This window comes from Halichoeres trimaculatus, unplaced genomic scaffold (assembly GCF_033239565.1).
Source record: "Halichoeres trimaculatus isolate MK-OKI-2021-1 unplaced genomic scaffold, fHalTri1.1 fHalTri1_scaffold_17, whole genome shotgun sequence".
NCBI classification, from domain to species: Eukaryota; Metazoa; Chordata; class Actinopteri; order Labriformes; family Labridae; genus Halichoeres; species Halichoeres trimaculatus.
Window position 1 is genome coordinate 10936430 of NW_027437195.1, and position 17596 is coordinate 10954025.

The following is a 17596-nucleotide window of genomic DNA, read 5'->3' on the forward strand; positions in this document are numbered from 1 at the left end:
GAAGATGTTAATTATTAATACTATGTAGAGTTTATTGTAGTTCAGTGATGTAATTTGGCAGTAGCTGTGGAGTCTGAGTGTGTAAAGGAAATCCTCAAACTGAGACAACTCTCGTGTGAAAGGTCCAAATAGGATGCTTGGCATGGGAATCTACGAGGAACGCCATCCCTGGTAAACTCGTCTAATTTCATTACTCTACATGTTTCCTCAGCTTAGAGCCAATCACATAGTTGGCTGCTCTCTGGCCAGGGGAGGTCACACATAACAGCCGCTAAATTGTGATAGTGGCCCTGTGTGGCATACCTTAGCACATAATCTGATTATCGGATCAATAACACAGCAACATTTGGTGCATAGCTGGGATGGCTGGCCTCCTCTCTGGTTACACATTGCTGGCATTCACCAGTCGTTCCCACTTTATAGGTGACAAAGTGTGAATGCGCGCAGGAATTCAAATGGAAGGCCTTTTGAGTAAGGCGCGCTGCATAGAGTAATCTTGATCACATCTGGCTGCGTGCTGCTACTGTGTCTGGGATCTGCTTGGCTGCTAAACACACGCACACACACACACACACACACACAACACACACACACACACACACACACACACACACACACACACACACACACACACACACACACACACACACACACACACATACACACACACACAAACACACACACTATACATGCTCTATTCAGAGCTACCATGTAATTCACAGAAATGGCAGTAACATTACTTGTATTTAGTATCTTCAAATAACACATTTTTCTGGACTTGTCAGGTGAATGGGCCTCATATTGAGTCCCAGTTTTTACCCAGAACAGAACGTAAACACTTGCTTAGATTTAAGTTTTTGCAGTGAGCAAGCTGATTGGTTGACATTTATCTTCCAGTTACTCGTCAGTGAACCAGTTTGCAAAGCTGCCACCTCTTTCCAGCCACAGTCAGGTAAAATGTGAGCTACAATCTTAATTTGATGTGTACAAGCTGAATATTGGACACTTCATAGTGAAGTCTTCACACAACAGGCTGTGGCTCAATGTAGGGAGCGTCTACAAAGTGCAACATCAAAACAAAGATGAAATAAAACAGTCCTCAGTAACTTCAACCTCAGTATGTGTCTTTTCTCACAACAACGATCACCTGTTAGTCAAACTTCAACAATGAGCGTAATGTGCTTTGACCTTATTTGAAAGTCACATTTCACCTAAATATCTTTAACCCGCCTCACTCTACGCTCTCTGATGTAAAATAAATTATCAGTATTTTAAGTTACTATTAAAGAATGGCACTTTTTACTCTTTCCTCAGTATCCATCCATCCATAACCATACCCTGTTCAAGGTTTGCAAAATGCTAACTCAACACAGAAAAGTCCCTAGGATTTCCCCAAGGATCAAGGAGCCAGGAACTTTTTAGCTGGGCCAAAACCGATTGCTCTTTGCTGCTAATTTCCAAAATGTTTGTCCCTAAACTGCAAAAACTAAAACCTAAGCAACTCTTCGAGTCTTATTTTTGGTAGGAATTAGTTTTTATACTTCACATAAGAAGTCCAAATAAAGGGGGGGACCCAAAAAAAAAAAATCTGCAGATGGGGAAACAATTTAAAAAATATAATAGAGACCAGGTTAACTTGTTAATCTTTTTGAAATAATAAATAATTTCTTAACTCAAGTAAAAAAAAAGAAATTGAAAAAAAACTTTAGTTGTTTAATTTTTCCTTTTTTTTTTTTTTTTAGCCCTATTGTTTTTTGTTGTTGTTGTTTTTTTTACTGTTTTCAAGCATTTCAGACATTAAACATATCATTTAAGATTTTTTCTATTTTTGCAGTGTAGATTTGCAGACTGGTACTTCCTTATACATGAGTAGAGTCGAGTACAATTTTTTAGTACATTTTAAACCCCTGTAAATTTAAACAAGCAACGGCTTGGATATTAAACAATGAAATGAAATGAAAGGTAAACATTAAGTGCGTGGGATAATTTACCATAAAAATATTTATTGACATCACATCTTCTCGGGCACAGAAATGGCACACAAAAAAGTCCTCAAAAATAATTAGAAAGTCCAAATCAAAACGTCCAAAATAGTCACAATGAAATAAAGCACAAAAAAAATGGAAAATCATTATCATATTAAAATAACACAATCTTTGAGTCTGTTCAGAGCAAACAACTGAAGATTTGATATGTCTGTGAGAAATCCCCTCTGTGATAGTCGTGTCCACGTCTTCTCTCTTTAGAAAACGCAACATCCTGAAATCACTGGCCTAACCAAACATTTTTAGAAATGCACATACACAGCAATAAATAGAGCACTTTATTTCTGAGGACAGAGTTATATAACAAACAAAAGAGGGGGCATCATGATGAAAGTCGGAGAATAAACCAGCAGGGTCGGCGCTTCTGCGTGTTGCATTTGTAAAACACAGATAACTGGATGATGATGGCACCGACAAAGAGCATGAGACAGAGATAACCAGGGACATTGGAGGGAATCCCTGCCTGCCCATTCCCATCCCCTGTCCCTCCATTCATCCCTCTATCTCTCTGTCCGCTGCTAAAGTCTCTGTGATCCTGTCTTTCTCAGTCCAAACAGGTCACTGTGGCCTGCACCTTGCCAAGGCAGCAGGGGGAGCAGAGGAGAGGGGTGAAAAATAAAGAGGGAGAAGCACAGATTTCTCCCTCCATCCCTCTCTCTGCTTTATCTCCATGGTGCACACACGTCGACCTGGAGCGAGGCTGTGCACTGGCAAAGGGAGGCCGTGAAACAGAGAGCAGAGGGGGTGGAGTGTGTATATGTGTGTGTGCGTGTGTCAAAGGGGGGATAAAGGGACACGCTGCTTCAATAGCAGAGCAGGTCCAGGGACTAATTGGATCTGGTAATGGCTGGTCAATGTGACTGAAGGGCTCGTTAGAACCAGTACAGCTCCTTGCCTTTCTTGTGCTGCTGGAGGCCTGAGAGAAAAACAGAAAGACCAAGGGACAATGATGAGGACAATGGCGAACAACATAACACAGGTTGTCATGGAGCCTACTTTAGCCAAACATCCTGTCTGAGAGGAGGGGAAAGAGAGCCTGCGAGATGATTATGATGCATTGTGTGTGTTAGTGTGTGTGTGTGTGTGTGTGTGTGTGTGTGTGTGTGTGTGTGCTTGTTTGGCACGCGTGTGTTTGTTTGGCATGTGTGCAGGGCTTTGGGTATCAACTTTGACAGTTGCAGGAGCTTGTGCATGTGTGTGTGTTGCATGTCAAATACTGTCAGGACATGAATTTTGTTGAGTGTGTAACTGAGTATCTGTGCTCATAATTTTTGGTAGCTGGAGTCGAATGCAGCATTATCAGCACAGAGAGGCTTGTTTGCATGATTTTATTATGATGGATGCTTCACACTATCATCCTTTAAAGATAACTTTTCAGTCACATTGCTGGCAAAACTCTTAAAGTTGGCCTCTCTATAGGAAAAGTGATGACCACAGGAAAGAAAACAGAATCTTGTGGATGCCATATTTTTTGATGCCTTGAATTGTTTTAAATTTGACATTTGCATTTGTGATAACGAACTCATTTTTGTTTGTGATGCAGAGTTTTCATCGTGGTTCAGTACCTGCGTCCATGTTGAGCGCCAGCGTCTGGCTCACGTCCCCAGGAGGCAGCAGGCCAGGCCAGGAGGCAGCAGGCTCCAGCTTGCTCACTTCATAGTGGCTCGGCAGTGTAGGCAAGTGAGGGGGCCTCACCGTGGGCATCAGCAGGGGCCCATAGTGAGGCTCCAGTGCCGATGGTGAGTACAGTTCATGTAGAGGCCGTGGTGGCCCGTAGGCTTGCGCCTGAGGGTAACCCCAGCTCTCTGGTGCGTGGGGGTGGGAGTGAGGGTGAGCGTGTGGGTGAGGGTGGGCGTGTGGATGGGGAAGACCCGGGTGCAGCCCTGATGCGTAGGGGTCCATGGAATAGGAGGGTGCACTGGGGTCGCAGTGGGAGCGGCTCTGGGGCGAGGAGTAGTTACTGTCCCAGAAGGATGGAGGGAAGCTCCGTCGACTGCTGGGTGATGGTGTGTCTAAGGAGGATGAAGAGTAATTAAATTTAGGACAAAACATAAACTGTTGCACAACTGTGTGGTGATGCACAAAGAGACAAATGAAAGGCTGGAGCAACCACCGTTTCATCGCCAGTGTCTCTCACATGACTGCTACACCCTCTGGCCCAGATATCTTCCCCATTGGATCATTCTGTCACACACAACCCTCACCCCAACAAGACACAGAAATAAACACAACCACGTTCTGGTGAACAGGGAGAGAGGGAGCCAGAGGGAGAAAGGTAGAAAAAGAGGCGTCCCTATACCCTGGAGTTCTATATAAGGCAGACGCTCTGACCTGGAGGGAGCCCAAGGCCTGCAGAGCCTTAAATCTTCACTGTGGTGACATCTCTCACTCTCATGTCAGCCCAGTGCTTCTGAGAGTCTCCCAGCCCTCTCCTGCACACACGCGCACACACACACACACACACGCACACACCAACTCAGTCATACAGCTCTGGCCCTGCATTCGCACCAACCACCCTCTCTTCTGTCTCCTGCACCCCCACCTGTTGTTTTCTCTGCCCCCCCCCTCTCCTCGCCCTTGACAGAATGTCAGCCAGCCATTATATGTTTTTAGCAGTATACTTTTATATTTAGATATTCCTCTGAAAAGAGATACCACGCGCCACCCTGAGAGGTAATGTTTCTCCTTGCACCCCATCACACAGACCGCAGCATATGTATATAAATCTGACAGGCAGAGCGGCAACTGACTGAGCAACCATTGTAGGGCGAGAGCTGGAGGGAGAGTCAGAACGGCAGCCACGGAGACGTTTGAAGGGGATACGCCGGCGAGGCTGTGCGCTTACGGCCATGTATAAACATAGCATCTGTTGTGAGGCAGGAAGCTTGTGTTAGTGCCGAAATGAAGACGTCCGGACGAACTGGGAAAGAAACTAACAGCGACAGCAGACAGGGGGAGAGCGTGGAGGTGACAGGCCCTACATGGATATCTTAGGGACATCATCAAATAACCAAAAAATAAATATACATTTTAACAAGTGTATTTGCAAGATTATACTACGTAGGATAAAAAGTGATAAATGAAGTCACAGTTTCTCGTAAGAAGTAGAAATTTTAATGCAGGATGTATAATTTAATGTTAAGAAATTTAAATTCTAAACTTTTATTTAAAAAATTAAAACAAAACAGGATGCTAAATCTGGACTAGTCAGATTAATTTGGCTTCTAATAGGTGAGGTGAAAGGTGGTATTAGATATTCTGGCCTAAGTTTGATGAATACACTTGGTATGTTGTGTTTTGGGGTTACCCGCAATATTTTGGGGAAGATCTGAAAATGTCACAGTTTCCCAGTCAAAATAAATAAATAATTAAAAAAAAATGTAAATTAACAGAACATTTTAGCTTTTAACTCTAAAAATCAGTTTTTTTTCTTTTCTGTCTCTTTTTGTGCTTTTCTTGTACAAAACTTTGATCCTGACTAAAACAGTTTCTGAATCCCAGCACTCTGCAGTGACAAGGTTTCCAGAGCTCCACTCAAAAGATGCCAAATATTCAAGCCTAACATACAGAAGCTGCCTTCAATCATTTATGGATTCCAGACTTTTCATCCCAAACCTGAAATAAATCCAGCCACAACACTCTCTGATCTTTCTCTGTCTCTTTCTCTGTCTCTCCCTTACACTGCTTCTTCAAACCAGAGTCAAATTAGTCCTGTGACTTCCAACAGCTTCTGACCCTCGTGACCTCTGAACCCTACCCCATAGACCTCTCCAGAGACAACAGCCCCAACAAGCAGCCCTGCGGTCATGTCACCTGATCACATCACCTGTCTGGCTCCCTGCTGTGCTGTGCTGAACTGTCAGCTCACCCTGTGTGGCCTTAAAAGCTTGCACAGGACACCACACTGACAACTGTTGAACCTGAGTTCACTGAAATACTTGGAAATTATGCAACTGCAGGAATGGATTGGGGTACTTAACCAACTTGGGTTCTGATAATACATATTTCTTTGAACTGGCCTGGATTCTTTACCATTATACTCAATCATCTGTCGCTGAAACTGGTGCAGAACATTCGGATCCCAAATAAATTCATGGAAAGATTTCTAAATCTAACTGAAGTTGCTTTCTTTATGTTCAAACATCAGACATGATTTGATGCCATTTGCATCTATCATGGCTTTTCCATATCAAAGAGTTCTTCATTTGCGCAGCAGGTTAGCACTGCTCTTACAAAGACCCTTCCAGACCTGAGCAGCTTTACGACATGAACAATGCAGTATACCTGTGCCCTGTTGGTCTGGCGCCCTCCGTTTCCCTTCTCCATCCATGTAGGAGCTGAGGGCCCTGGAGAAGTGCTCATCCACCACGCTGCTGATATCTCCCTGGTAATACGTGAAGAGGACACAGCGAGAAGTCAGGTACTCTGCCTCGGGGGCCTCCTGCTTCTCCTTGGGGCCCTCTTCCGGCCTCAGAGCTGCAGGCGTGTAGGAGGAGGAGGTAGAAGAGCTGGATGAAGATGAGGAGGAAGTTGATCCTCCAATGCCTGGGCCCCCGGACATTCCCTCGGGACCCCTGGGAGTGTCCATAAAATCGCGGCAGCGAGGAGAAGTTCTGCTCAGACCTGTGGGAGCCTGCGAGGCGGGGTCGGAGGGGAGAGGGAGAAGGGGGGAGGAGAGGGGAGAGGGTTATGACAGGTGTTGCTGCAGAGGACAATTCTTGAGCTGTCTTTGAGAAATTTGACATAATGTTTTTCTTTGTGTGTGTGGCAGCGCTGGCATGAGTGCGCGCGAGAGAACAAGCTAGCGCGCGTGCGTAAAGATTTTCTTTTCTTATCATGCAGAGCCACTTCTGTGCTAAGTGTTACTCAGGCAATAACTGTAAATAGATGATGGTAAAAGACTCTGAAACGTTATATTTTTCTAACGATTTCCTCCACACGTGGCTATTCGCTTTTACGCACGAGCTGGATTTATCATATCCACCTTGCAGTTGAGCCCCATCATCTTCTAAACACTTGACACATGCAAAAACAAATCAGTAACACTGAAATATCGCTCACTTCCTACCTGTAAGCTACTAATAAAAGCAGGAGCAGTCGTTGCGTACGGTGCGTAATGTCCATAGGCTGGGTACATAACATCCAAACAGCTCATGGTAAATGAGCGATGTCCTCACTGATCTGTGGAAACCGACCTTACAGGGAGAGAGTGAGACAACATTCCGTTTTTTTTCTGCTGAAGAGAAGCGTGCTCAGTGATCGCTGATCAGTGTAAAGAAAAAACTCTCTCCAGACTCTGCATCGTCCCTCCGGAAAAGAGCAAACCTCTCCGCTCCCTCCGTGCGCCACAGCAGCTGCAGTAGAATTGTAGTGAGGTTTATGGAGCAAGCATGAGGGTGTCCTGTCCTGTACATCTCTGTGTCAACCCCTCCCACCTTCCCCAGCCCCCTGTCCCCCACATCACCACCATCAACACTCCCACCAAGGATTATGGATTGTACATGAGCAAAGGGATTGTTTCCTTTGGTATGGAAATAAATTGGCTTAAAGCTGTGATAAGTGAGACCTGTGATTGTTGTTAAAAGTACATGGCTATCCTGTGAAGTCTGAGATTATTCAAACACAAAACAGGCAAGAATATTCTCTAGAAAATACTGGAAACAACTTGTGACTAATCATGGCTCCACAACATCTTGTGAAATAAAGGTTAAGGAGAATGTGATCCCATGACATAAATAGACTAGGATGAAGTCATTGAGCTTTAAAAACAGTCTCACAACAATGACCACATGATACATACAACTTTTTATTTCTTTCCATGTCCTGCTGATCCTTGAAAACTTTGCACTCAGTCCAAGCTGAAAGTGTATCCACGGTCTTAAAACAGCCATCGGTTGCCAAGTAAACCCTCAAGTCATCTGAAGCATTTAGTGTGTTCCCAGAATGACACATAGGTGTCAACTATAGGTTGCATACACTGGTCATACCGACATAGAGGAGAAAGGGACTCTGCACAAATCTATGCCAAATTATCACCTATCAGCGGTGCAAACAAAAAGATATTTTCACACATACACACAAACATTACAAGTGACAATCACAGACACAAAGGAAGCACAACATTTGTGTTGAAAAGCAGGAGAAATGCCTCTTAAAGACATTCAACTCTAAGAACAGAAAAGTCTAGATACATTCTTCAGAAGGTGCAGCTGATTTCTCTTGTTTTAAGAGCTTACAGGTGCCTAATGTTGAGGCATGCCAGTCTTTTTGACAGGCACTTGCCTGTGTGCCTGGGAGAATAGTGTGGAAAATTTGCAGAATTCCATGGACGAGTGTCAGATGAGGTGGAATGTCTCTGATGTATGTGAGTGGACGAGCTCCTGGGGAAGTTACATCGTCCTTCTGCTGCGTTCTCTAGATGGAGAACATGACCAACATGTCGCTCTGCATACATCACACATGGTATGAATAACTAGAGGCAGGTTATTGGCATGCTAATGAATCGGACATGCTCTTAAATAGCAGGGGATGAAGCTAACATGCAGAGCTGTAGTTCTCACTTTGAGGCGGTCTTGCATCAGTGTCTTGATAAATGGATTTTACTGCATAGTGCTGCAATGTTATACTGTAATAAGCTCAGTATTGTATTGCATGGACCCTCAGTGGGGCAAAATGTGTCACTTACTAAAATAAGCTAATCCGTTTGGAAAAACTTTGCAAACAAAAGTCTGAACAGGCAACTTCTAAGTCCATTTCCTTTGCAGCGTGTTTTGCATTCAGAGTTATTTGATCCGTTATCTGTGCAGTGTAATGCAATGGAGTCATTGGGAAAGGGAGTGATGCAATGCTTGAAAGCTCAGTGTTACACCAGCGTGATCAACAGCTGCAGCTGACAGAAGGGAATGGAGGCCACTATTAGTATTAATGGCCATGACTAAATTTCTCTGTGTCTCTCTTTCTGTCTCTGCCTCTCCTTCCTGCTAGTCTTGCCTGGTGATACACCATTTTTTTAATCACGTTGTGTACCGCCTGAAACAGCAACCCCTGATTGTTGTTTATGTGTCTGTGCATGTGTGTGTGTGCACAAACACATCACAATACTTGTCAACAACAGCCCAAACTTGGAAAACGGCAACAAAAACTTGGCACTGATTCCTAAAGGCCAAAATTAAGTCTGTCATCATAATTGTGTTAGCCAGTGACTCCTGCAGTGCATGCTGTGTTTAGTTTTTTTTTTGTTTTGTTTAGGGTTTTTTCTGCACATAAAGAACAGTATGTGCAAGACTCAACAGTTGCTTCTATATGTGTGTGTGTGTGTGTGTGTCTGAGCGCATCAGTGTGTGTCTACATTTACGTGTATATGCTGAAAATAAACACAGGTTACATCACTCCTTGTGCGCTGCAGCACATCGAAGCCCCACCTCTCTTAAAAGAGGTCTGACCAGGCAAAGTGTCCCATTGGCTGAGATGTTGCAGGGCCTGTTGAGGAAGTAATGGCAACCTAGTTTTATTTAGACTGCCTTCACATTGCAGCACCACCAATAATAGTTTATATTCAATGTGATGAATGCTTGTGTGCACAAAGGAAGGAGGGCACACATGCACATTTATCCTGACCAGTGAAGTAAAACTGGCATGAAGTTATAAATAAGTGTGGGATCATGTGTGTGAACGTATATCAAGACAACATGACGCTTCATGGGGTGGTGTGTTGAGCAGAGCTGGCTGAGATATGAACCTGAAACCATATAAGCTACCTCCTGAAACAACAAGGCCTTTATTAAGGTCCCAGTCTGGCTAGGTCCCAAGGGGGTCGGACCTCAGGATTCCACTGTTGTTTGTGCCTCAGTGTGTACATGTGTCTTTGTGTGTGTGTATACGTCCAAGACAGAGATGTACAGCTGCCCCGTTGTCCAGTTCCACACAAACTCATCTCAGCTGTTCAAAATCATCACTGAGTGTCATCAGAAACACAGACACACTCACACAAACACACACACTCTGACACACACTCTCCACAAAGGGCCACATATGGACAGGTTTGGCTCATTCATCCTTCCACACAAATGTTGGTAATAAATCCTCTGTGATAGAATGTGCAAGTGTGCAGCTATTTTCTCCCTAAAACAACACACTCATTGTGCACACAGACCACCAGCACCCAGGGCTGCGGAGCTTCAAGTGTAAGAGTCAGTTAAATATACTTTAGTACACTTCAACATTTGTGTAGATGTGTCATCTTCAGATTACTGCCAACACTTCTAAGACATGCCTTAATGATGAGTTTGTTTCAGACATTCATACCTCCTTTTCACTTCATACTGGCACAATTAGCTTGATTAGACATGAAATCCATGTGGGATCACTGGAAACATTCTTACTGAAACAGCAGTAGTTAAACTACATTTTACTGTGAGGAAGACCTGGAGTTACATTTGGAATAACTCTGGTTGTGATTTGGAAGACTTGTGCATAATATTTCAGTTCTATCAGGCAGCAGTTTCCCTTTTTTTCAAATCGCAATTTGAATTAATAAAAAGTTGCCAAAACCATCACCAAAATCTTGTCGAAGCACAGTAATATAATAATCTGATGTTCTCACAAAGTCTGTATTACCCTGCCCTGTGTGTTTTTGAATGAACTTTGTGTTAATTGATAGACATTTAAAATCACGGGTCAATCAAACAAGTTTTAAATCCTTGAGAGGTTAATTTGTCTGTGATTTGGTAAAAATGTGCTCAAGAGAGCTAAAAATCTACAAAGGCCAGAGCCTGACATTGTTTTTATAAGACTTAAAGTGAATGAATTGCTATTTCAAAAAATTTTGCTTCGATATCCTAAGAAATCTAGACACAAAACAACTCCTTCTGCTAGCTCTTCTTTTTTAGTCCTCTTTCTAAAACCAGAATCTTTTCTTTTCACCTTTTTTCCTTCATGAAAATTTGGAAATGCTAGAGATTGAGTGTATAACCTAAAACAGGGGTCATCAACCACACTTGTCCAAAGCCAGATATATTTTCTGCAGACACTGTGAGGGCCTCATGCTCTTGTGAAATTAGTAAATTGATCCAAAGTAATAAATTACTATTTTCACTCCTAATGTATTATGTTATTTTGTAGTATTTATCAGAGTTTACAGACTCATATTGCCTATATTGCAACAAGCCACTTTCTTTCTTCATACTTCTCTCTCCCACTCTCTCTACTCTATCTGTCTCCCTCTAACCCCAACACAGTCAAGGCAGATGTCTGTCTAACATGAGTCTGGTTTTGTCTGAGGTTCCTGCCCGTGAAAGGGAAGTTTTTCCTTGCCATTGTAACTTGCTAAATGCTGCAAAGTCCTGTACTCATGGTGGATTAAGATAAGATAAGACTCCTTATCGTGTCTTGATGTTGGGTTTCTGCAAATAAAATTTTATCAACATTTACAGGTCTAGACCTGTGAATGTTTTTGTAAAGTGTCTTGACAAAACGTTTGTTATGATTTGGCGCAAAACAAATAAAGATTGATTGATTGATTGATTTATTGATTGATTGATTGATTGAATAGTCTAAGTTTCACATTTGATAAGTATGTATTTTAGTGCCAGCCATCAAAAATTAAGTACCCATGGGCCTCATTTGGAACAAAACTGTTGCTGTTGATAAATTATATAATCTGAAGAAATAGGCCACAACACAAAGCAACCAAGCTTCAAGAAGACATATCCTGAACAGTAAGACGTCCAACGGAAAAACATATCTACTTCAAAATCTAAATACCCTCATGCAAGTGGAGTCGGAAACTGAACGAGACAGGACAACAAGTGAGTGTCTGAAAGCAACAAGTTGGTGGTTTTTTGAAAGTGAATGCAGGTTATGGTACAAGCTGCTTCTCAAAGGGTGTTTTTCCTCTTTTTTAAATAAATAAATAAAGTAGGTAATTCATAAAAAGTTTTTCTTTACTTCTCACTAGGATGTTTTACAGTAATATTCTGGGGGCTATATGGGAAGTTCTGGTGGGCCTTGTTTGGCTTGCAGGCCTCAAATTGACATTAATTGGCCAAAAAATCCTTGTTTGGGTCTCTGTTGGATCCATACCATTGCCTACACGAGTACTGCTTTCTTTAATTAAGAAGCCTCCCACCTAGCCTGACATGCCCCCCCTCGCAAATTTAACTACACGTACAAATGATGCAGACCTACTATAAGTAATAATTCTCCTATGATATAAAGCACCATGTATCACCTTAAATGTGACATAGTATGCTAAAAATTACTGTGAAAAATTATGTTAAGCAGCCAGACTGGATACAGACCACACTGCCCTGATTGGTTACAGAGAAGCACTGTCAAGGGTTATGCACATATATGCCAAGTATGTATACCCATGAATACATCTACTTCAGCATCAGGCCAGTGCAGAAGTATAAACCAGGCTTAACCCAGCCATGGTGAGCTCTAGCACAAATATTCTGTTATTCTCTTAGCATGTGAGTAAAATAGAGCGCGCAGACATGGAGGGGGGGGTTCCTAGTCTCTTGAGCTAACTGCTAGGTCTCCCTAAGAACTGGGTCCTGTGGGACAAACCTAACTAAACACCAATGACAGGAGGTGCCCACTTGTTAACCCTGTTGATGTGGCAGCTCTAGCTTTCTTGCCATTCTAGCTCCATGGTCAGGGTCATTAGAGGCCAAGTGGTAGGGTAGGCAGTATCAGCACAGTCAACAGCTGGATCAACACGAATGTGTTGCCAACATTTAGAGATGATGTCTTGTGAGTTGTGGCAACTGAATACAGCTAAAAAGTGACAGAGCATGGTGTCAGGGGGTATTCTCACATTACTTTCTGGTCAAGAGTCAACAGTCGTGGCCTCGATCTTAAAGAGAAAAATCAAATAAACAAGAAGTAATCCAGCCAAAGATTATCTGTTTAATGATCAGCCGTCATATTCTCTGGAAAATAACAAATGTGATGCTAGAAAATGTGCTGCTATCCCAAGGTGATCAATAATTTGAGGTATGACTTTGGTGTGTAAGTTGTGTGTAAAATGTCTCATAAACACATATGCAGTTCTTCAATAGAATCCCAAGAGTCAATAATAAAATGAAGCAATGTTACATACTTCATTTTATACAACACACACACAGATAAATACTCTGAATGTTCACTGCTAATTAAAGGCTAACCCTCTGAAATGGACAGAATGTGAATTAACAGGATCCTGGAAGAGGCTGACAAGTGCTACATACCTAACATCCTATCAGTGAGGGGACCCTGCTGTTGCACGCTGCCTCTGGGTCACCAGAGTTATGCACACATAATCCCAAAATTCACACACTTAAATCCAAACACAAAGAAATATGAGCAAAAAAAGTGTACAAATAGATGAAAGATGCACACACATTTATTTGTCTGAGAGTGCTGGTTTGTCTGCATTTGTATGCCACAGGTGGCTGCAGATAGTTGGGTACTCTGGGAGGTAGCAAATAGAGAGGGAAAGATATGGAGGGCGAATCACAAATTCAGCATGTCACATGGTCAAACAGAGAAGATTTATGACTGATCGGGTTCCACATCGGCAGCATGGTGTTGTGGCTTCAGAATGCCAGGTATGGGAGTGAGATCAGACTCCAGCTTTAGTTTGTACACCCTTTCTGGCAACTGCAGCCAGTGACTGGCCGAAGATGGCAGAGCTATTATGGTTTGGTGTTGGGAACACGGTCTTCTGTTGTCAAGTCTTTTAACATCTTACTTGTTGCAAAGGCTTACAGTCCACCAAATGTGCAGAAACATCAAGAAAAAAAAGTGGAACAGAGTTGGATGAAAACATGATGAAAACTGAAGTAGACTTGACAAGAAGGCGTTAGCTTACTCGTGAAAAAAGACACAAGACAGGTGAGAAACATGAAACAGTAAAAATAAAACGGCTACTCTCATCTTTCCCTCATTTCATTTCTCCCTCAACAGTCAGGAGTTCTGATTTACTCACCGGTGACATCATGGAGACCACAGCTATTTTTATTGGCTGGTAAACGGCCAGCTCTGCGCCATGCTATGCCACCTGTCCAATCCGCAGCAGTCAACAAGCCTCTGGAAAAAAAATCAAACACCCAAAAATGATTGAGAGTTGAAAGGCGGAATATGATACACACATGCCATGCTACTGTCCAATGCATGGCTCTCGAGTCAAATGTCTTGTCACTGCTACTGGTTTTGCTGCATCCCTGTTTGAGTGTGTTATTCTGACACTAAGGGCAGTCCTATCTGTCTTCAGTGGATATTCAGACAAAGCAATGCAAGGTAACGTATTTTTGTTTTCTTTTTCACTCAGATCACAAATGTACAAAAATTCAAGACAGGGCCCCTCTGCTGAAAATGTTCAAGACCCCACTGTAGGGGTGAGACATGTGTGACTGCGTGAATCCAAGTGTGGGGTTATTCTTGGCGCTGTGTTGTGTGTTCCTTCATGCCATTTTGTCACATGCCATCTGACCATCTACTAGTCCTATAAAACAGGTATGGTACCTCCATGATCTCAACAGAAAAAAATATAAGTAAAATGTTCTAAACAGCTTGTAAGATTTAAGTAAATTTCACGTGTAGATTCAGTTGATCTTTGAATAAAAGAGGACGACTGAAAAAATACATTAAAGAATTACAGGATTATTAAGGAACTGTGTATTCCCTGCCTAGCAACTATTCAAAGTGCTTGTGACCAAACTGAATAACTTAGACAGAGTAATATATTCTATTCACAAGGGTTTTTAAATTAGCAGGGTGCTCAGGGTATTTATAAATTCTGTTTCACAACTGAGATAGTAATATATAGAACCGTACCTAATTAGTGTCAGAGCCTCCTGAACTCACACAGACTCCAACAAGAGCTCTCCATAAATTAACAGCCTGTTTACCAGATTTAAAGTATGCCTCAATGGACCTGGTCTTGAAAAGTCTTTTATGTGTCTGAATGTGTTTGTATATAATTCATCCTGAATTATTTTTGTCTTAATTGCAAACCACAGAGACTCTTGACTTCACTCTTAACTATCATTACATACTCTTGCGACTGGGAGGACACCTTGTGGTAGGCTCATGAAATGGCAAGTGCAGCCTTTTTTCAAGAGAGGCTTTGAATAAAAGGTACCATACCATGTATCAACACAAGTGGGAGCTATGGGGGCACCGCATTGCTCAGAAGACCAAAAAGCATAATCAAGTGTCACACAATTGGGAATAATATTAGCATATTGTACCTTGAAAACTCCAAACAGCAAAAAAGGTTTTCATGTCTCACTTGTCTGCTATAAGCGGAACCCTTTGTGTTATCAGTTCTAAACATTTAAGGAAGGCGTGTATTGCCTCTACTGCAGGGATCTCCAACTCCTACCCTGGAGGGCCGAGAGGCTGCAGGTTTTCCTTCGAACCAAAAACTCCACCAGCTAATTTCACTGATTAGTCCCTGCTCTCTGCTTGAAGGTGAGGTAATCAGTGAAATCAGATCAGAGTTTTTGGTTGGAAAGAAAACCTGCCACCTCTCGGCCCTCCAGGGTAGGAGTTGGACAACCCTGGTCTACTGCATACCTAAACCTTAGTGGGAAAGTGATTTAATCGATCAGAATCAAATATTTTCTCTAAAAAAATGTATTTAATGTGTAAAACAATAACAATAAGAAGTTTATATGTACTAGCCAACATAAATATATATATATATATATATATATATATATATATATATATATATATATATATATATATATATATATATATATATATATATATATATATAAACTAAAGAAATTCTTAAATTTCTTTTTTTTTCTTGAGTGAAGACATTATTTATTATTTCAAAAAGATTAACAAGTTAACCTGGTCTCTATTATATTTCTTAAATTGTTTCCCCATCTGCAGATTTTTTTTTTTTTTTTGAATACTCCTTTTTTTTTTTTTTTTTTTTGGACTTCTTGTGTGAAGTATAATAACTTATTTCTACCAAAAATAAGACTCAGAGAGTTGCTTAGATTTCAGTTTTTGCAGTTTAGGAAGAAACATTTAGGAAATTAGCAGCAAAGAGCAATCGGTTGTGGCCCAGCTAAAAAGTTCCTGGCTCCTTGATCCTTGGAGGGACTTTTCTGTGTTGAGTTAGCATTTTGCAAACCTTTAACAGGGTATGGTTATGGATGGATACTGAGGACAGAGTAAAAAGTCCCTTTCTTTAACAGTAACTTCAAATACTGATCATTTATGTTACATCAGAGAGCGTAGAGTGAGGCAGGTTAAAAATATGTAGGTAAAATGTGACTTTCAAATAAGGTCAAAGCATATTACGCTCATTGTTGAAGTTTGATTGACAAGTGATCGTTGTTGTGAGAAAAGACACATACTGAGGTTGAAGTTACTGAGGATTGTTTTATTTCATCTTTGTTTTGATGTTGCACTTTGTAGACGCTCCCTACGTTGAGTCACAGCCTGCTGTGTGAAGAGTTCACTATAAAGTGTCCAATATTCAGGACGGCTTGTACTCATCAAATTAAGATTGTAGCTCACATTTTACCTGAGTGTGGCTGGAAAGAGGTGGCAGCTTTGCAAACTGTTTCACTGACGAGTAACTGGGAGATAAATGTCAACCAATCAGCTTGCTCACTGCAAAAACTTAAATCTAGGCAAATGTTTACGTTCTGTTCTTGGTAAAAACTGTCTCAACGGACTCAATATGAGGCCCATTCACCTGACAAGTCCAGAAAAATGTGTTATTTGAAGACACTAAAGACAAGTAATAGGTTACTGCCACCTCTTTGAATTGCATGGTAGCTCTGAATAGAGAAAAGGAAAGTAAAACCATGTATAGTGTGTGTGTGTGTGTGTGTGTGTGTGTGTCACTTTCTGTTTTTTCTTTTTGGTTTTTTAAAAGTCAGTGAAGTACCAGAGTAACATGTTGTTGTTGTTGTTGTTGTTGTTGTTGTTGTTGTTGTCGTTTTTATGTTTTTATTCAAATTGTATTTTAAAGACAAAGAAGAAATACTTAGTACTTTCAAATGGAGAATTTCACCTAAACTACCATTAAAAGTGCTGAAACAAGTAAGAAATTTAAGTCTGCATACATACATAGAAAATAGATAGTGATAATAACCAAGGGAATTATATTGTCATTACAATTTAGTAAGGAAGTCTTTTAGGGATTTGTATATTTGTAGTGCTCTTGGTGGTCCTTTCATTATTTTCAGAGATTTCAAATGCGTTGTCAATTCATCAAAAAATGTGTGTGTGTGTGTGTGTGTGTGGGGGGGGGGGGGGGGGTGGGGGGGGGGTGTCAAAGTCGTGTTTTATGAATGAAGAGTTTTAAGAGGACCTCCGAGTCCATAGTTCATAGTTTCTCTTTTTTTATGTCAAAACCAAAGTTGCCATTTATGAAGATGAGTTCGAAATTAATTCAATTTAAATTCTTAACCATTCATGAATATCGCAGTCAAGAAGCTTTTCACGGTTTTCACACCAGAATCCCATGTTGCTCCGCTGTCATCAAGTCTCGTGCAAACCTGGCTCCTCCGCGCCACGAGGGGGCGCGTGCCCTC

The 17596-nt window shown here is 41.6% G+C and overlaps 1 protein-coding gene across 1 annotated transcript; it reads right to left on the reverse strand.

The window, feature by feature from the left end:
• Nucleotides 1-2800: 2800 nt before the first annotated feature.
• On the reverse strand, nucleotides 2801-7387 carry vgll2b (vestigial-like family member 2b). The gene is made up of 4 exons (XM_074692679.1): nucleotides 7114-7387; nucleotides 6330-6678; nucleotides 3611-4057; nucleotides 2801-2961 (listed from the first exon to the last, which is right to left on the reverse strand). The coding sequence occupies exons 1-4, from the start codon at nucleotides 7198-7200 to the stop codon at nucleotides 2918-2920; spliced, it is 927 nt and encodes a 308-aa protein (XP_074548780.1). The 5' UTR covers nucleotides 7201-7387; the 3' UTR covers nucleotides 2801-2917.
• Between the last annotated feature and the right edge of the window lie 10209 nt (nucleotides 7388-17596).